The 21,212-nt window shown below is 42.0% G+C and overlaps 1 protein-coding gene across 3 annotated transcripts in view; it reads right to left on the bottom strand.

The window, feature by feature from the left end:
• raraa (retinoic acid receptor, alpha a) overlaps window positions 1–21,212 on the bottom strand; it is a 293,848-nt gene that overhangs the window by 54,753 nt on the left and 217,883 nt on the right. Inside the window, exon 1 of one of the 3 annotated variants that reach the window (XM_038296754.1) lies at window positions 14,286–14,463. The exons of the other annotated variants lie outside the window; for them this stretch is intronic. Coding sequence (XP_038152682.1) covers window positions 14,286–14,463 — 178 coding nt within the window. Of the gene's footprint in view, window positions 1–14,285; window positions 14,464–21,212 lie in introns of those variants that run through there. 3 annotated transcript variants of the gene reach the window in all.

The raw sequence follows: 21,212 nt of genomic DNA, 5'->3' as shown, positions 1-21,212 counted from the left end.
AAAATGTCTTCCACGACGTCCGCATCACCTACCTTCTCAAGTGATGAGGTTTGTTTACATAGAACAGATAGTATTTCACTATTTACAGATAGTATTTCATTAGTCTGTGTAGGGTATAGATTTCATGTAGACTTAAGATAATAAATATACCCGTTATTTTTTCTACATCGTTGTGACGTTTTGGCGATCTCGCAATCGCTAGTTTGTTGGTTCTGCGCTGCCGTAGCGCAAATATGTCTGCCTCCATGGCTGCGAGACCCGCTCCTATGTAATTATAAATAACGAATTGTAAGGCAACGCAAATATTAAGGTTAAGAGGCTGAGCTCGTAGATGATGATAAATAACATAGTTATGTATAATATATTACATTTCTGACTGTATATCCCTGTAATTATTACACACTGTAGCTTTAAATGAAACAAAACTAAGGAGTCTATTTTTAAAATGTAAGTAGAAAGTAGAGATAATTGCAAAAATATGTAGGAAGTAGAAGCAAAAAGTTGTCTAAAAATCATTATTCCAGTACTTAAGTACGGTAACGAACTTTGTTACCGTAATTTTCGGACTACTAGCTGCACCTGAATATAAGCCGCAGAAGCTAAATTGCATGATTTGTACATATATAAGCCGCACCGGACTATAAGCTGCAGGTTTTTTATGTTTAATGTCCGTCTTTCTCTCTGTCGTTCTGTCTCGTACCACTCGCGGTAGAAGTCTGCTTCCGGAGGACCTCCGCATTCCCCCGCGCGCGGCTACCGTACTGTGTGTTGAAGCAAATGTGACGTCATCATGGTGGATGGTAAAATCCATAGATTTAGGTATTACCCTAGTGGCGGTTAGCTGTAAAAGTCCATAGAGAAGCCGCATTGTTATATAAGCCGCAAGGTCGAAAAATTGGGAAAAAGTAGCGGCTTATAGTACGAAAATGACGGTACTTGACCCCTCTGGCATCAGCTAAGTGGCGCTCTCTCTGTCTCCGTTAGATCCCTTCACTAGGATCCTCAATCTCCAGCCCTCCTATTGGCTCTCAGCCCCCTTTTTTGTTCAAAAAGCAAAAATCCAAGAACATTAAACCCCTTTAAGGCTGAGCGGAGATTCCTGTTTGGAAATGCCATCTCTCCTATCGCCTCCTCCTCTCCTATAACCTCACCATCCTTTTCTTCCAGCTGAGAGGTGCTGACAGCCCAGACACAATAATCCAGCTCCGCGGCGGCACAGCATTGCTCCGCAAAGGTTTTCTCACGTATGGCAGATCCTGGCGTCACGCCGTGGCGAAGCTGTTGAAGCCCACGGCGGCAGGAGAAGGCGATGGTAGAGGCGTGCTGCGGCGCTTCTCATTTACGCTACAAATAGTTGTCATATTTTCCATTAGTCAACTTTCCAGGTGAGGTGGAGACAGACCGGAGGAAGCTTTTTGGAATTTGGCAGATGGATGGAGTAAAATTATGAAAAGAATTTTTACTTCCTGTGATGAAAACAGGGCTTGGCCTTGTAGCAAAGCTCTGAGCAGAGTTTAACCGGTCTCCTTGAAAAATGACTTCGTTCTCTGCATAGTAAAAAAAAAGCCCCAAACATGCAGCCTATGAATGTAGAGTGTAATCGGTCTCAAAAGATGAGATAAACAACTATCACTGAATTTGAATGTGATGGGATGACGTAAGATCAGGACTCCTCATTCTCTAGATTCACAAAGAAATCATGATCTGTTCAGTTTCCCAGATGTGACCAATCTGCAAGGAGTTCTCTATGCTTGTCTGGTTCTTAAGTTCTGATGCTCGTCTTTGCATTTTTACAAGAACAGGATTGCCTAATATTAATGAAACATGAACGTCATTGATAAAAACAGGCTTAATGACATCCAACCAAGTTAAGTGCATGATCACTCTGCCTATGCAGACATACAAGCCAGTGCTAACAAAGCTCTGATGCTACCTGAGCAGCAAACCTTGAGGCCAATCATTATCCACATCAGGTAAGTGGAGCTATTTCAATGCAGCAACGTATAAATCAATATTAAATCCCATGTTTTTTTTACAGAGGGAGGAGAATTATGACACAAAGCCTTGTTGGCTACCATAGTAGCCATTCAACATTTCCCCACTTTACTTTATGAGCCCTTGGTTGGTCCCATACAATTCAATTCTGTACATCAATATTTGTACTAAAATATTATTTCTTTAATGATTTGTGGACATTAAAATCTAAAGAGAAGTGTCATCTCCTCATCAGACCCCATCATTCAGTGAAAGGGTGGAGTCAGAGTAGAAACATAGAGGGGGTCATTCCAGTGACTGGGAAGGCCCATTTGGAATGGCTGCTGCTGTTATATAATAAAGAAGAAAGGTTTTTATTGGTGTAAACGACACAACTAAATAACTGTTGCCTTTGTTTCTTCAGAGGGTCTGAAATTTAGGTCCAGCACCGACTAAATGTTGAAGCAGATGCCTTTTTAACAGCTACTGGTTGGTACATGAATTTAACATGAAACAACATGTTCTAATAGCAACAGAACCTGTGACATGATCCCAAATAAACAAAAATAAAACATTCGAAGAGTTTCTAGATTAGTGCAGTGTAAGTGTTAATTTAACTGAAAACATGGAAATATAATTGTTTTGTATATATTTAAAGGATCAATCCATTCATCCATTTATGCCAGCAGGGTGGCGAGGGGTGCTGGTGGTTATCTCCAGGTGTCTACGGGCGAGGGGTGGGGTACACCCTGCACAGGTCGCCAATCCATCCCAGGGCATTTTGAAGGATCCAAAATATATAAATATTTACTTCTGGTTACCATGCCAACGTGAAGACGAGAGGATTCTGCACCAATAGGAAGAATCGGTCAGATCCTACCAGCGTTCATGGAACTCCACCTCCCCTCACCGGTGGCGGCCATCTTTATTGTCGCTACAACAAATCCCATGATGCTTTGCGAGCAGAGAGCTCTGCACAAAGCATTCCTGGATATATCTGCTCGTCTAGTGACCATGGATGATCCCTACTTTTCAAGGTGCATTGTTGGAAATTTAAAATCCACTACATGTTCCAACACTCATCTAAAATGCAGTAACACCAATAGAGGCCTATATAGTGATTCGGGCCGACACTGGGACACAGACAAAGAATATACAACAGACAGAGATGGATTCACCCTCAAAGGAGTGCATTTTGAAGGCTTCATCTTAGTTTCGGGTAAAAATGTGGAAGACTAGTGGATCATCAGAATCCAAGATCATAAAGACTACAGTGTGGCTTTTTAGACGAACCAAACGAACCAAACGAAAGCCTGAACTTCTAACCAGCTATCTGCTTCATTTATAAGGGTCCATTTATGACATTATGTATTCAGAAATGCAGGCTACTTGATATCAGAGCATCCCTCTTAAAATACAGCAGCTCCTTTCATGAGAAACAGAATCTGGTTGTTTCAGTATTTTCTCACCTCTCTCTCGCTGTGATCAACGCTGTTCTACTACAAGGCATCTCTCAGTTAACACGACACACAAACATCTCACAAACGCTGTTACAGGACACAGGCAGTCGGTAACAAGAATCCGTCAGCCTCCCTAAAAAAAAAGGAATATCGATAACGCTGTCCTATCCATCACGACCCACCACTCTGCTCTTCCTTTTCAACCTCCACAACAACGTTGGTAGTCTATTTCAAGCCGCTCCCAGGTGGGTCTTAAAGAGTCAAATGTCAGAGCTGGGGCTGAAGCGAGACACTTAATGAATATGAAATGATTTAGGGGGACGTTAGGAAGCAGAGGAGAGCGCTGTGCGGCGGACAGTTGTGGCTCTTCTGTCACCGGATGGGATCAGACTGAGAGGGATCGGAATGGACAAGAGGAGCATAGATATCCGACGTTACGGTTTGGTCAGGTGTCATATTTTACAAATGGCCTCAAAGGGAAGCAGTACCAAAAACCAAAGAAATAAACACAGAGATAAAAGGTTTAGAAGTACCTTTGGTACCGTTTATGATCATTTAGATCCATAATAGAAGGAATAGTTGACTACAATGTAAAGCTGAAGGTTAAAGATGAAACCTACAGGAAGAGGATCAGGGCAACTGGGAAAAAAATATTTTATTTAAATTTAATATGGGAAAAAAAGTCAGAATTCTGACTTTATTTGCAGAATTCTGACAAAATAAAATAAGAAAAACCAGTTAACTGTTTGTTTTTTTCTTTTCTCCAGTGGCGCTTTTCCTCTTCTGTGGAAAAAAAAGTGAGAATTCAGACTCTTTCTCATATTAAAAAAGGTATAGTGGAGGATTTTCGCGAATTTTTGAAAAGACCCACACTCTCCACTTAAAAAAAACCTGTTCCAGAAAGGGAACTCTTATTAAATGTGTGCAAGAGCATGCACAAGCCCATTTCATGCATTATAAAGTTGCTGTTTGCGTCGCTCAAACAAGAAGATTTGCACTTTTTCCACCATGTCAGACTCACAATCGAAAATGGGGACGAGCACGTAGGACGGCCTTATGTACACATATCTCCAGAATTATTTAAAATTAGGAGGACCAACTATTTTGATGATCCACCGGGAAAAAGAACATCCTTCACTATCCCTTTAAATTCAATTAAAATAAAAAAAATTGTTAAATTATGTATTTTTTCCTCTTCACAGGTTAAGAAGGTATAAGGAATGTGGAAGTAGGATGTAAACAATAAAAACGGAAGAGAAAAAAATGCCTCAGCCTGGACCACAAAAGCAAAGCCCTTCCATGTCGACGTTTATATTGGAGCAAACGTGGCGAGGGCTGCGACAGCTCGCTAACACACACATGCTAGCGCGTAGCTGGTGAGGACTACAGGGGTATTAAGACGGCTACAAACTTATGTATTCTAGGAGAGGGTTTCAAATGTATCCACTTATGCTCTACTGGAACAAAGAAGATTGTTGCTCTACACCCAAAACCAGCTCAGTCTGGAGGAGCCTGAGAAATACTTTGCTTAAAGTCGTAGAGTAGCGGCTGTTCCAACCGTTGCATTTCCTAATTCTTCTGAGTGGTGTCGACTTTACACGAGTGAATAAAGTGAATGTGATTGGTCGTTTATCAAGGGGGCGGGATTGTTGTGGCGGAAGATTTGCAAGCATGTTTGGTTTTGGCTGGTTTCTCTGAAGCATCTTGCTAACCAGTTAGCAACTTAGTGCTAGCAGGTTCCCAATAAAAAATTCCATTGGGACCAAGTAGCACTAAATTGGTGACTTAGAAACGACGCTGTCAAGGAACGCTATGGACAGAGGAAACATGCAAGAGGAGGAGAGTTTAGTGTCGGAGGTCGTGGATGAGTCTCCTCCGTCATCCATGTTTTATTTAGAGGAGCAAAGCGGGGACGAAGATGTTGTGGAAGAGGACGCAGGGCGGCAGAAGCTTGGTTTGGTGTAGAAGGCTTCCAGCCGTCCATGTTTGAGCCCTTGCTCAACATGTAGGAAATTATTATTTTTTTCAACCTAGAAACAACGATTTAACAATAGTGTGATACTATGAAAATGTGGTGTTATAAATACATTTTCAACCAACTCTAAACACAAAGGTATATATTTTTCCTCATGCACCCCTCATTGCAATCGCCAGGCAAGGTACTATGGAAGTAAGAAAAAAATAGCAGTTTTTTTAAAACCCCAATGAGATCATCTGACGCTCTGAGACCGCCTTCTATCTTTGGAGACGGACTAGCTTATTAAAAACACAGCTCTAGCCAGGGGGGGTTTGTTGCAGAGAATAAACAAGACTAAGTCTGAGTGATTCAGACGCCTTTTCAGAGCTCGTTTCATGCACTGAACGCAAACAGGAGCCGAGCATCCCCATTTCTGCTCTTCCATTAACAGAATCGACAGGCGAGGCAGCAACACAGCTCTATTTTTGCAGCAGCAGAACTGCCAGGATCTTGTATTTTTAGCATACTAACCTCTACCCTATTTTCTTGGCTGTCCCACTCTCAGAATAGGAGCACATTCCACCACAATGTTGTGTGTGTGTGTGTGTGTGTGTGTGTGTGTGTGTGTGTGTGTGTGTGTGTGTGTGTGTGTGTACTACTTGAGATGTGCACAGTTGTCATCCATGTGATGTTAACACGGATCCCTAGAGGGAAACAAAAAGTGTGTGACTTTGCGAAGCAACAGGGCCGAGCTCTGGGCCGGAGCGAGCGGCCTGAGAAAGCAGGGTGGTTCCCTGCAACTGATGAAACAAGGCGGCACGGAAGGTAATCACTCCATGCATGGGTGGGGTGGTGGCGGTGGTGGGGGGGTCTTGTAAAATATGAGGGAAAATTAGGGCAAACGAGTATTAAAGATTAATCATGACACCGACCGCCCATCTCTAGCTCGCCATGGAGACGGTGCCGCCGCAGAGACGGAAACAGGGAGAGGGAGATAAACTGCCAGAGAGAAAAGAGACGCTTTGAGAATGAAAATGCCCCGCAGATGAGTTCTGGGGTGATGAATGTCCGTAGTTCAATACCCCACATGAATTACAGTGTAGGCTGGGATAAAACATGGAGACTGGGCCGTGCGAATGTGTGTCAGTAAACTAGCCATGCAGAGCCCATTGCGAACAAGCCATCTGTAGAAATAAGTAAAGAAGTGATTACAACAGGCCCAGCTCAATTTCTGACAGTTGATGCTTGACTGCCTCTGTAGAGCTGAATTGATTTAAATGAAGAAGCTATGAATATTTTATCAGGAGGAACACCCCCTACCCCCCCCCATCCCCGGTTCACCTGCACATTTTTAAAATCTTCTTCCAAAGCCACGTTTATGTGCGTTTCCCTGCAGGAAGCGGGGAGAACCTGATTATCGGCAGCGAGATTACGGCCCTATTGTCACAACATCTGAAATCAGTTGGCTTCTTTAAACCCCCCCCATGAATCGATGACACTGCTTGGATCCCTTCTGTCTGCCCCTGGTTTGTTCATCAAAGCCAGCTTTGCAGAGTACACCAGCCCTTGTTTTAGGGATTTATTGTCAAATCAAGCCAGAGTGCAGTACACACCGACTGGAGCCTCCGGCTAATTCTCTCTACAAACAAGCTGAGACCCATCAGGAAATTCTGAGCTGCTTGTCTGTGAAAACTGTCCAAAGAAAACCAAATGCCACGAGCGTTCAATAAACACAAAATGAAACTCCCTTCTTCGTTAAAAAGAGGTTAGAGGTCAGCCATAGAATTGTTTGGGCAAGCCAAGCAGTGAGGTCTTAAAACAGATGCTCAAAGGGACCATGCACCTTGGATGTCCCCGTTAACGTTCTAACACGCTAAGCATCCACTCGCAGGGCATCTCACATCAGGAAATGGTCAATTCAGTTAAAAAGGGCAGTGGCAGCTTTGAACGTTGTTGGTAAGGTGCTGATTTGGGAGCGTGTGATGGCAGGTTGGGGAGTTCTGCCCCGCAGGCTTTCCCCGGAAAGGCAGCAAAGGTGGAACTGAACTCCCTTCACCACTTTTTGCCACTGCAAACATACCTAGATGACAAAACGCTTTATGGATGCACACCTAAAGGTGAAAGCAGATGTGTTCCTTTGCTCAAACCTTCAACCCTTTCGAAAAAAAACAAGCTATGGTGTTTCAAGGCAGTAAATCACTGTCGGACGGCTTCTGGCACAAAGAAGACCCCCACCCCCAGAAGAAACAGGACCTCTTTTCAGCCGCTGATGCCCAGAGAGAACACATTAAAGTGCCAAACAATGCCAGTGATATTTAATGTCGCCTTCTCTTTATACTCAGGAACTGGATGTTCTGTTTCTTGTTTCATGTCAGAGAAACAAACAACAAAAAACAAACAAAAAAAATCCCCCAAACTGCTAATTTTCACTGGTAAAGAAAGAGCCGAACAAGCAGTTATTTTAAGATTTGGTTGACTGAGCCAAAATGTTAGGATGCTGTTTGGCTGCTGTCCATGTAGAGTGAAATGAATATTGCCAAAAACATCTATTCCCGGAAAAGCATCTGTATATCATATTAACTTGGTATCAATACTAAAGACCAGTATTGCTTGAATATTTCAACTCCAATACTTCAGACACAACACATTTTTCATCCCATTGGTATAAAATGGTATTGCTTATCTAAAATCTTCTTGGATATTGATACAGAGCTGAACACCTTTAGGACTTAGCCGACCTTATATGCTATGCAACAGTTAGATTGTATTTTATTAGAATTGACAGGTACCAAGATCTGCTCAATGAATCGATTCATGTTTTTTTTTTTATCCTCCGATCTATTTTTATCCATTTGCTCCTCGGCGTAATTCTCCTCCCGTGCTGCGGTGGCGCTAAACCTATTTGGCCCTCCTACCGCGCTTCCTGGTTATACTCTTGCAGCAGTGTGTTGCAGTGAGCTTGATGCAGACATTTTTGATTTAATGCCCAGTATTGAAGCGTGGTCTGTGCTACACGCTGTTGGTCTAGATACGGCCGAGGAAGTGGGGGTGAGTTTAGTCCGCCGACGGAGGGACATGAGGGCCAAAAAGAGCGGAGATCCAGGTGGAGAAATGGTCCCAGCGTTCTCACGCACCTCGCTCTTCTAGTGGGTCAAACTTCACGAGTTGTTTTCCGCAATTTCGGTCATAAAAACAAAACAACTCCTGTCTGCGGTCAGCTACAATTTGGGAGAGGAGCAGCGGAGCGTCTGTGGAGGGGGCGGGATGTCTGGAGCCGAGGTATTGCATTGAACTCATTGCACTGATTTTCTGCAGAATTTTTGCAGTATTTTTCATAGGGATGCACGATATAATCGCCCCGCTATCGGTATCGGCCTTAAAACTGAATATCAGACATCGGCCATCCCACTGACATTTAACCCGATATTTGATCAGCTTCTGAGTTCCTAAAGTCTAAAAAAAAATATATAAATACTACTTCTTCTTCTTCCTCAAAAACTTCTTTTTAACAGACTTAAAAACTTCTAAAGACAAGGGAAAAAATATTGATACATTAAAAAATCACAATATCTTCATATGCTGATATATTGCCATTTAAACACACCATATCAATCTCTTTTACTAATGAAATATTGCTATATGTCATCGTTATGCTACGAAATCCCCCGAAAATTCACGAAATGTTGCCATATTTTTATATGTTGATATATTGACGCGGTATCAATCTATTTTACTAACAAAATCTCACAAGAATTTGCAAAATGTCACGAGAGTTTGTAACAGAACGATGAAATTTCACGAGATTTTGAAAGTAAAATAGATCGATACCGCGTTTTTAAAAATCTATTTGATATCAGCATATGAAAATATATTTGAGTATATTATTTTTCAAAGTGTCAGAAATGGATAACAAAACTGCTATTTTCAATGACTACTTATTTTTGTCCAGCTTTAACATCGGTATCGATATCGGTTATCGGCTACATGAGTTTTAAAATATCGGCATATCGGATATCGGCCAAAATCCCAATATCGTGCATCCCTAATTTTTAATGCAACTTTTCTACTTCTGTTATTTGCTGTTGTTTCTCAAAAAAAAAAAATGCATAGCGATATTACAGCTTTCATTGATTTATTTCAAATTTGAAACATTGTCTAGCCTGTAAGGTTAAAAAATAAAAATAAAAAATGAACCAATTAATCGAAAATAATCGAATCGTTGGGTCAGGAAATCGCTACTGAATCGAATCGCCATGATGGATGTGATTTACACCCATAATCATCTTAGCACCCAGTGTTTTAACAATGTTTATCAGCATAATAGAAATAACACAGCAGTGAAAGGGAAACCGACCTACAGCTTTAACTGACTGTATTATTAGAATCTAGGGCTGAAATAATCGGATTAATCGATTATAATTAATATTATTAAAATAATCGTCAACTAATTTAATGATCAATTAACTGGATTCTACAGACTGTAAAATATGCCTTTCAGAGCAAACCTCTTAGAGAAGTAATTATATCAAAAATTAAAAAATATAAATAAACATTTTGCATTTAAGATTTAAAAAATGTTTTTGGTCTCTTAATCTGTTTAATCCAGAATTCCTCAAGTGGAAACGTTTTAGTTTCACTTGGTTTAATTTTGTTATAAAAAAAATCTTCTTTAAAGAACCCTTGGCAATCCGATTATTAATCGGGAAAAAAAACTGAAAGATTAATTGATTTGCAAAATAATCGTTAGTTGCAGCCCTATTAAAATTATTGCTGCTGTTTCTTTTTGTTTTCCAGTTTTCTGCATTTCCCCCCACCAAATGAAAGGAAACAAAAGAAAGGAAGAAATAATCTCCGTGGTTCCCTCGCCAGCCCACTGCCAAACCACCGGCTGCAAAAAGTCAGAACCCATCAACAAGTGTTTTTTTGTTTTCATCCAGCCTGACAGCCAAAAACAATCAGGGAAACTTCTGCCATAGCCTCCAACAAAGCCAAAGGAGAGACCGCAGTCTAGCAGCAAATGAGGCTTTTCCTTCACACAAATCTCCCCAAACAGTCTCATATTTAGGGAAAAACCTCCAAATGCATGGTGCCCCCAAGATCAGCACACCGGCAAACAATAAAGCTCCATCTGTTTTTTCATGGGCCTCATCTCCTGCTAGGCAATGGGACTTCCGCACTTAAAATACCACATGAGTCAGATTAGGCTGCCAGTCCCTTGGCCTCTCAGACACACACCGTTCATGTAGCTCTTTCTGCATCCGCTCTCTGCAGAAGACAAACTAGTCTCACTCTGCTTCATCTTCTCTGTATGGAAATCCCTGGTGATCGTTTTTCTTCATCCTGCGGACAGACTGACGGAGGGGGGGGGGGGGGAGAAAAAAAAAAAGAACAAAAACCCAATGGACTGCTGAGCATTGGAGCCCCTGATGCAATCCCCCCCCCCTTCGCTTTCCCCTCCCCTCATTTTTTAGAGTGTGACAGTCATGTGAACAAGGTCATGCACATTCTTTCATGCATGAGCCTCCAACTGTTGTTGGGCCTCTGACAGGCAGCCTGTGAAAAATCAACTACATTTAATCCGCAAGGTCTTTTTTTTCTTATTTATGGACATTTAAAATTGCTCCAGAGATGAGCAAATTAAAGAAGATTGCTTAAAGCAACGTAAGAAAAGGTCTGACAGCTGAAAAGAAAGCTTATCTAAAGAACAGCTCTGAGAACAAAGCATCCGCACGATCCAGATTTACGGCCAGATAGTTAATGGGTCCTGAAGGTCACTTAAGGCCTGACTAACTTCTCTGAGGATGTCACCCAAAGCATTCTTGGAGGCCAAGAAGCTCCGCTTTAAAAGCCCTAATGAAAAGATAGATCCAAAACTGAAGGAGGGGAAACCTTGTAAAGCAGAAAGAAAACATGAGGCTAAAATCTGCTAAAACCAAAGCTTTAATTAATCGCTCAGATTCTAGGAAAAATGTCATCCCTTCTTTAAATCAATTTCTATTTGTCTACTTTGTTTTTGATTTGATCTGAATATATTGATGGGGAAACTATTCCTCTGGAAAATCAAGTTATTTCGAAAAATAATAAAAGTAAAACCTTCGAAACAGAAAACTGTCTTAGGAGAAGAAAAATCAGAAAAAACATAAACCAACCACCTAAATTCTGTTTGCTTCCAAACAGTAACCAGGATGAAAAACCTTGCAGCCCAAACCTGAACATCTGGAACCAGAAATCAAATATCGAGCAGAAAAAAAAGCCTGAAATGCTCAAAGATCCTGAAGGATTAAGTAGTTTCTATGGAAACTTTCTGCTGATAGAGCTTTACCATTCCCTCTTGGTCATATAAACCTTCTGATCTTATATTTCAGGAATGGTGGAAATAGAAACAGGACACAGATTAGGAGATTAGACAGAAATCCAAACTAAACCCCCTCCCTGGCCCATTGTTGCTGCAGTTTGTTGCACAGACAGCAGTGGAGTCCATCCAAACAATCCTTGCTTCTCCTAATCACTAAAGATTCACAGCTTTACCAAAGTTTACATTTAGAAAATCCGCTTTTTGTCACTTAAATCCTTGTATTTTGTTTAAAGAAAAGGTTCAAGAACAGCCATTAAACTCCAAATAGACCCAACAGAGCTGAAAATGTTTTATACTATTTTTATGGACTTTCATTTCTGATATTTAAAAAAAAACATTTCCGTCTGGTGGGTTCAGTGACACAAACAGCCTCCGCCTGCATCCTCTGGATGTGCATTAAAGTCTTTATTGCCTGTCGCAGTGAAGGCATAAAGCCTCCATACCACCTTCTCCCCCTGGCTATTCCTCGTTTGAGCAAAACAAAGGACCTGAGGGATCAGAGGTCTTTTCCTGGGCCAAACCCCCCCAATCGTCTCCCCTCAGACGAGCTCACATGGTTTGAATCAATGCCGCCACTGGAGCCGTTTACTGGATCCCCTCAATAAATACCATCCAGGCCCACGTTGGACATGTGCTTTGAAAGTGATTTGTCTCTTCTGGTCAGAGAGAAACTCTAATCTCCTCCGACTTAGAAAAACAAGGAGTGACAGAAAAGGATGGAGACACAAACAACAACAGAAAAGAACAAAACAAAAAAAAAAAGGTTTGGGGTGCTTTTGTTCTTGCTGCCAAACATCAGAAATACCCGTCTATATATCCCTTTTGTCACATCTTCCTATAGTCTGGAGATGAGCAGGAAATTGGCCCTTAAGAGCCTTTGGAGATTCCTGCTTTTTTTTTTTTTTACGCTCCTCCAGCACTGAAAGACAACAGGACTCTCCTCCATTAGGGCCCCGGCCGAGCTCTGTGTGGTGCAGCTGCTTTGAAGTAAATAATGGGACGGCTGCTGGTAGTTTTATTGCAACTCAGACACTATCAGCAAGCAGATGCATGGTTGCTGCCTGTTATACTGCCTGACTTAAAAACACAACTACATGTAACACATGTAAAAACAAAACTGATCTGAGAACTCAGCTACTTAAGAGCACTATTAAATATTAAGATGCTGTTGATGGCCTGGGATCCTCGTTCGTGTGCACATAAATCAATAAATGCATGAGAATTATCATTATCTAAACACCGACGTCTTCTTTTCTAGTTGAAGGAAGTCAATCAAGGCTCAAATAAGGACCCTGACTGACTTTACTGCCAATTGTTTTAAATTAAAACCAAAAAAAGATCATTTCTCCTTTTCAAAACGAGTTTCTTTTGAAGCCTAATAACCTATTAGCTGATGGATCCTAAAGTGGCAAAATATGTCTACTGTAAGAATGTGAAGTCTTCTCTTAGCCAGCTGACTAGCACTGTGCAGTAACAAGTGGGGGAGGGGCAGAGCAGTGTTTATTCCACGAAACTCCAGTTACCCTGTCTGTTTCTTTCTCAGAAATCATTAAATTTTATTGTGTCATTAAAACCTTTTAGAAACACCTGCTGGAAGATCCAGTAAATAAAGTAAAGATCTGATAGCTGCAAGAAGATGATGGCAAAATTAGGGGAAAAAAAGTAACTTATCATTAATTGATCCATTGTATGTTAAGTTTGCAAAAACACATACAGATAAAAGGTTTATGTAATTTTCACCCAAAGAAAAGGAAGGAAATGATGCATTTATCTATACAGACATGGAGCTACAACAGGAAATATATGTATAGTGTATCTAAAGAGACTTAGGTTCAAAAAAGAAATAAAATAAAAAATCTTCCATGCATGATATAAGGAGGAGGACAATGAATGTGTGTTGGCCCCCAGAATAAAAATCACCCCGGGGCCCGAATCTGATGCCAATCACCAATTGAGTGAAATGCTGTCCAGGTTGAGGCCAGCTGAGCTGCTGCTGCTGCTCAGGAACTGCAGCCTGACGGGAGCAGCTCTCCAGATTACCAGAGAACCGCGGGGATAAGGCAGGCTGCAGAAGTTTGAGCTGATTAAGGCTTTACACGGCCTGCAAAACACCGCCTGCATTTAGAGCGTATTCCAGGAACGCAAAACCCTGGGATAAAGCTTCCTGAGGTTTCCCATCAGGAGGACATCAAAACAAAAGCTCAACCAGGTGAGACACAAAATAGGGGTAAAAAAAAAAAAAAAAGTAGGTCAGATCCTGGAGATATGATGACAAATATCTACATTTCATTTATAGGGATACTTTCTGCAAACACCTTTCCTGTTTGGAGGCATCTTAAAGCTGGATTTTAAAAGTAGCAGATTTGTATTTTTTTTCTTTAAATATGCAACACAGGTTAATTTAGATATTTTTTATCAATAATTTATAAATTTATTGAAGCAACTAGAGGATAAGGCCTCTGAATATCTTCTTTAACATGAAAAAAGGAAATATTTAATGAAAGATGTGTGGAAGTTGCAGGGAAACGAGGACACCTACAGTGGTTGGAGCCGTTCCAGTGCTGGTTCCTGATGGACGCGCTGTAAGGATGGGGCGCTCCGGGCACCAGCCCCTTCTCTGGGATCAAGCATCCTCTGCTCTGGTTGTAGTAATCCATCATTAAAAACGGGTTCGGGCTGGGATTCAGTCCCACAACGTCCACACTCTCGTACATCATACGCGGCGGCGGGGAGAGAGGCGACGAAAGGCGGAGGAGCGAAGCGCGGCGCGTCGCAGCGCGGCGCTCAGAGGGAGAGCGGCGCAGAGGGACACCGCATCAAAATACGGGAGAAAGTGAGAAATCCAAACAAAGCGGGACGATCCGGATATGTGGCATCCTTCTGGGGAATAATGACAGAATAACAAACACGGCGCTGGAGGAAAGAAAAGAAGCAATCAGCCCAATGTGAGAGCGAGGTTTAGGAAAGCAGTCCGCATTGTGTCCATCGGAGGCGCAACACTGAACACCAGAACCGAACCGACCAACTTCTGCTCAATCTGTCCGGTCCAGGGAGGTCGGCCTCGATCGGAACCAGAGGCTCCGTCCGAGCAAGGAAAGCGGAATTAAATCCCAGATAGAGGAGCAGCAGTAAATCCGATCGCAGGGACGGTGTCCGGGAAGGACGCGCAGATTCCGGAGTTGTTGCCTTCTTGTCCCGTTGGCGCCCGGATCCCTGTGGGCCCCCCTGCCTGTGCTCGGCTCTCTCTCTCTCTCTCTCTCTCTCTCTCTCTCTCTCTCTCTCTCTCTCTCTCTCTCTCTCTCTCTCTCTCTCTCTCTCTCTCTCTCTCTCATCCAGCTGCAGCGCCTCGCTGCTGTTTGCAGACAGAAATGATTCCCAGCGCGGAGCTTCTGCAGTACTGTGACAAGGCGCCGCAGCTGAGGATCTGGCTCCACCTCCACCGGCTGCTTTTTTTCCTCCCCTCGGTGCCTTTCATGCAGCGCTCCTCCCACCTTTAACCCTTTCAGGGCCGCCACAATGGCTCTGACTGCTCACAGGGCCTGAATGAGGCTGAGAGGGGCCCTCCCTCCAACCAAGCAGCGGGGGCTTTAAATAGGAATGAATCTGAGGACATGATTAAGTTATATAAGCTCAGTAATTAGTCTCTCATATCTTTACAGGAGTCCTGGACAAAAGGAAAGCTGCTACAGAATGTCTCTGATTTTTTTTCTCACTTCCAGAAAGGGGAACTCCTCCTTCAGATCTTCAATCAGTGCTCAGTTAGTTTTTTCCTCCTTCCAGCCCGACACTCGGTCTCCCTTATTTGCCTAATGCTATGCTGCTGAACTTTTCCTGAACCCTGGGAAGAAGGCAGCCTCACCTCCTGGTGACCCACCGGTTGACTGGGATTCGCCACCCCTGTCCCACATTATTCAAGGTTTCCCACCTTGTACTGCCAGAGTAACACCATGGCAGGTTTTTTTTCTCGATGGCGGCCCACAGAGGCTCCCTGGTTCACAGAGCGAAAGTGGCAGATAAGGACCATTTTCCCACTGTTTGCTTAGAGCCTGAAAAACATCCATGAAGTTATGATTGTTTTGCTGTTGCATCAATGCAGAGGCTAGTATCTATGTTGGTTCTAGTATTGTGGGCCTGATCTATAAGGGTCAGATCTATTCAGCTGAAATGTTTCCCTCTTCCTGAGCCTCTGTCTTTCCTTTAAAAGGAAAAGTCAGCAAGGAATAATCAATGGATCATTATTTGTACCTAAAACGAATATGTTGACGGTGATTTCATGAATTTAACGTTAATCAGTAAAAAATAAAAACTGTTTTCATTGCGATCACAGAGTCCGGGAGCGGCCATTTTTGCCCAAATATAGTAACACCTCACTCCTGACATCTTCCGGCAGTGATCAAAGACATATTTTTATGCAGACCAGGCGCCTGGCAGAATCATGCCGCCATCCAGATACACCAGTCCAGAAGTCCTTCAAACAGCTCGTCTTCAGGCATCTCAGGGTGACGAGGGCAGAGCAGAATGGACAGACCCACTCACAGAGAAGCCTTTTCCAATATAAAGCTTTATTATGGACACGGGCACAAGTCTGAGTGACTTGTGTTGTAAATGACACCCCTGACAGAAAGATCCACCTCCTCCTCTGAAGGTGCACCTGAGCCATGGGCCACAGCTGGCTCTGCTCAGGATTATCAGAATGGAGCCTAGTGGGGGGGGAGGGGCTCTGCAAGCTCCGCCCCTGCTGACTGTGACACTAATTTAATGCAGACCCCACTGTGTTTACCCTGCCTGATAAGAGCCGATGTGCAGAGCCAGGCCAAGGCAACCCCCCTCCCCCCCCCCCCCCCCAACTGATAGCCACGCATTCCTTGACAGGATTAGTCCGATGAGTAATAGCTGTCAGAAAATGCTAATTTTCCAGGCTCTGTTTTCTTCTCCGAAGGGGATGGCATTCATCCTGGAGTGATACCCTGTGATTGTAGAGGACAAGCTGACAGATAACAGGCTGTTGATCATTACTTAATTAGGGAGGGAGGTCTTTTCCCTTCAACCTTTAACAGACATCTTAGAGAAAGAAAAACAGCACTTTCCACAATTATTGGCATGCCTGGTACAATGCATGAAAAAGCCCTAGGATTCATTATTTTTACATAAAAATGGAAGGATGAACTTTGTTTGTTTTACATCTTAGATAGGGTGCTTTTTGCAATGACTGTAGAAATCTTAAATCCAGCTAAGAAGCAGTTTCCCGACTCTACAGACTGCCTTGGTTCAAATATTCTTCCCCTCTTTCCCCTTTTTACGAGCGGTTGAGAGAAACAGGCACAAATGACACACTTATCCTCCAAAAGAACTGGATCCAGCAAACATTAATCAATGACATCATGATTAATTAACCTTAAAAAGGGTAAATATGAACTTTTTCTGTTAGATTGTTTTTAATTTTTATGGGATTTCAATAAACAGTTTATTAAAAAAAAAAGTTTTTCCCCCAAATGTTGATTTGTTTTTTCTCAATGTATAAACATACTTTAATCAAAGTTGGCTTTTTTTTTCAGTATTTATTTTAAGACCTTTTCTAAATTTTTACCAGAGGCGAGTTGGAGAGGGTGGAGTTAATCTTAATGTTTGCATGAACTGAATCATTCATGTTCAGTAAATAGATTGAATGCCTGAGGAGTAAATCCCGAACATCCATCTTAAAGCTGCGCTGGCTTTAGGCTTTGTCTAGCTGACCCTAAATGTGTTGTGGCGTACAGTACATCCTTGTAAGACCACAAATCAGTTAATGATTCAGTCTCATACCATTTTAACATAAGCTCCTTTCAGGCAGCACTTCAAAGGAGGATTAAAGCACGTTTTTGCTCTTTTCTATTCTGTAAAAGGACCAATGCGGTGAAGGGGGGGGGTCAAAGTAAACCATCCCCTGCTGCACTCTGACTCACCCAGTGAAGAAGTTAGAATGACTTCTAGGCAACAAACGGTCCCAGTGAGTGATGCAGTAAGTTTTTTCTGCCATTATTGTTTTGCTAAACTCTTTATTGTGAATCTTTTCTACACTATCCAAATAAATCCAGGGATTAAAATACAAGTGAAGTAGCTTAAAAAGTTCTCTGGACAACGTATGCATCCGATTTAATCTGAGATCACGTGCCATTTCATATCAAAGCTACGCTGGAATCTCTGAGCTCCTCCCAAGGTAGACATCAGCAACAGAATATCTGAAAAATGTTAGGATAATTCTCACTGTAAAAATAATTAACCTTACATTTTTAAATAACAAATGATTTTTTTTACATCTAATTTCACTAGAAAACAGTAATGAGGGACACATGCATTATGGGTAATACATGATTAAAGCTGGATGGCAATAACTTCTTTAGTGAACCAATTTCAGAGGGAAAAAGAGTCTCCATTAAAACTACATTGAAATATTATTTCTATCCTGCTTTGTAGTCCAGGGTGAAATCATTGAGAGCTGTGCTAAAACTACAATGATGGCTGCTTTCACGTGAAGTTGCAAAAGTATTTAGATATGATAATGATCATATAAAAAAGAAGATAGAAGAAGAGTCTGACAAAGTCATTTAGAGCAGAGCAGCGCACTGTAGCCTCTAGTTACCTTCATAAACTAGCAAACTTCAAAGCAAAAAAAAACAGCCCTGTTGTTTTTTTCAAAATAAAGCAAATCAGATAGATAGATAGATAGATAGATAGATAGATAGATAGATAGATAGATAGATAGATAGATAGATAGATAGATAGATAGATAGATAGATAGACTTTATTCTGGACTCATGGTCCAATAAATACATACATGAAATAAGATACAAATAGTTAATGATAAAAACACAATACAAGTACCATTTTCGACAAAATAGGAACTTTAAGAAGGCAGGAATACCAGTGTCTCCACAGCTTAGACTGATATCGGATTGCACTACGTTTGGTATCAGTAAGTTACGGAGCCCCTCTGATGACATGGACAAAAAAATTTTTACTTGTGGCCACGAAGTAGTATTTCGTGGCCACGCAATAAGTATAACGTGCGCACGAAATACTACTTCGTGGCCACGCAATAAGTTTAACGTGCTTATTAATAAATAAATACTTATTAATAATATTAATATCATTCCTGGACAACTGGGTAAGCAAATCGAGCGCGCCTTCTCTAAGGTCTAAGGCGCGCTCGATTTGCTTACCCAGTCGGTCTCCGCCAGTCACGTGACATTTGTTGCTAAGACGCTATTTTAGGTGGAAAAGGCGTAGTGTAAACAACCGCAGCATAGCTAAACGAAGGACTAAAGGCCCGTTTACATAGCAGCCTGTCCAAGATAAGTCATTACAGTTAACATAAGCCTGAAAACAGGGGCGGATTTATTGATATTATTAAAAAGTATTTCGTGCGAACGTTAAACTAATTGCGTGGCCACGAAGTAGTATTTCGTGCGCACGTTATACTTATTGCGTGGCCGCAAAATACTACTTCGTGCGCACGAAATACTACTTCGTGGCCTCAATTAAACATTTTTTTTGTCCATGTCATCAGAGGGGCTCCGTAGTAAGTGACAAAATAATATCGTTTCCAGATGCATTTAACCTACAAATAAACTTATACATTAACTTTCGTAAAACAGCTTGTAGGGTATTGACTCTTGCTGTGGCAAACATCTCACTTGCACTGGACCATCTTGGATGTTTCAAAAGTACCTGCATAGCATCTTTATATATATAATTCTCTATGGCCTATAATAGTTCTCATTATAAGTAAAATTATGTTAAACTCTAATTATGATTACAATGCATACATATAGTATGTTATATTATGTGCTTTATATTATTTTAACCCCTTTTCCTGTTCCTGAGGGCCAATATCCTGCAACTTTTAGTAAATATATGATTAAGACGACTGAAGAAATTGACAGCATACTGAGGTGTTAATTCAGCAATTTGATTCAGGTGTGTTTGACCAAGGAAACATCTAAAAGCTGCATGATAGTGGCCCCCAGGAATTGGAATTGCCAAACTCTGGTTTAGATACTTTTATTTTGACATGGTGGTGCACCAAGATCAACTACATATAGCAGAAACCCTGCATTAAGCAGGTAAATAGAAGGCTGTTCAAGTTAAACCAAGTTGCTCTGTTTTATCCTGCTGATCTTTCAACCTGTTATGGAATGTGCTAGATTTACAGTACATCCAGAAGTATGAGCCCACCTGAAGCGGGTACTAATATCCATCCAAGAATCTTGTCGTAAATAATCAAACCAGGCTTCCAGGATCTTAAAAATGCAGCTGCTGTTTCATCAATGCTTATATAGCATACCGAAGAGAGTTTCTAAAGTAAACCCTGCAATCCTATTTAAAGCTTTACATGGAGCAGAAATTGGCCATAAAGTTCACGTTTGACAACTGGCGTCACCAAACCGAAGGAAGGAAGAGATGTGTGTAGTCCCTTCTCCATCACTAACACAGCTTCCAGGTGGCTCTACATGTTCCAGCGCCAACGTGCACCACACTCCTCAGAACATGAAAAAGTACTTTAGCACGGAGAAGATGGAAAATGAGACTGTGTCTCTGTTTCGCTGCTAGGAACCGTGTCTCAGACGAGGGGCTCCGTCGGCTGCAGAAAACCCACTCAAATGGATGGCGAGGCCTGATCTGTGTGGCATTAGGATGTAGATACACAGTTATGCAATGAGAACTGGTTTGAGCAACACCAGAGGCGTCCAACACGGCGTTCTCGGTCAGAGACAAAGCCGTAAATGAGGTTCAGACAAAAAGTAGCGAGGGGGGAGAAAAGAGGGAGTGGGGTTTCAGAGGAGCAGTCAAAGAGATTTATAGGGAGGGCGGGAGAGGAGTTTGCTGGCTGGACCTTGAGGGTGTCAAACTATTTTTACTGCCCCCAGTCTCGTTCTCGCTTGCTCCAATCAGGGGTGCTAGGAAGCAGTAAAAAGCGCTTCCCCAGTCATTCCTTCCCCAAGGAGATGAGCCGACAGGTTAGAACAAACAATAGCTTGTTTTGTCATTTGGATTACTGTGCATAATAAAAGGAGGGAAAGCACCTTCTCTAGGAAAGGACAGAGTGCAATAAACCGTGTCTACCAGACCTTGGTTGGGCTAATCAGTGAATGCTCAGCAGACTCTGGAGATGATCCACCAGCATCTGCAATCAACTGTGGCCTCATGTTCTCCTGCACTCTGGAGAATTGCTTTATTTCAGTGCTTCCTGCACAATGCACTCCTTATTGGAGTGGACATTCAAATCCAAACACAATCATATTGTCTTAAAGTCATGGAAAATTCTGCTGAGCTCTGGCTGCCTGAAGACACTCGCATGAAAAAGCAGCGAACAGATCCAAGCTGCCGTATCACTTGGACAACACTCCGCTCGGGTAAAAGCCACCTCCTGACAAGATAAGGCCAGACATGTTGGAGTTAGAATGGCCAGGACCTAATTTTAGAGTTC

The sequence above is a fragment of the Cyprinodon tularosa genome, unplaced genomic scaffold (genome assembly GCF_016077235.1).
Source record: "Cyprinodon tularosa strain WSP-4 unplaced genomic scaffold, ASM1607723v1 ctg377, whole genome shotgun sequence".
In the NCBI taxonomy this organism is placed as follows: Eukaryota; Metazoa; Chordata; class Actinopteri; order Cyprinodontiformes; family Cyprinodontidae; genus Cyprinodon; species Cyprinodon tularosa.
This window is presented reverse-complemented; position numbering and strand designations above follow the sequence as displayed.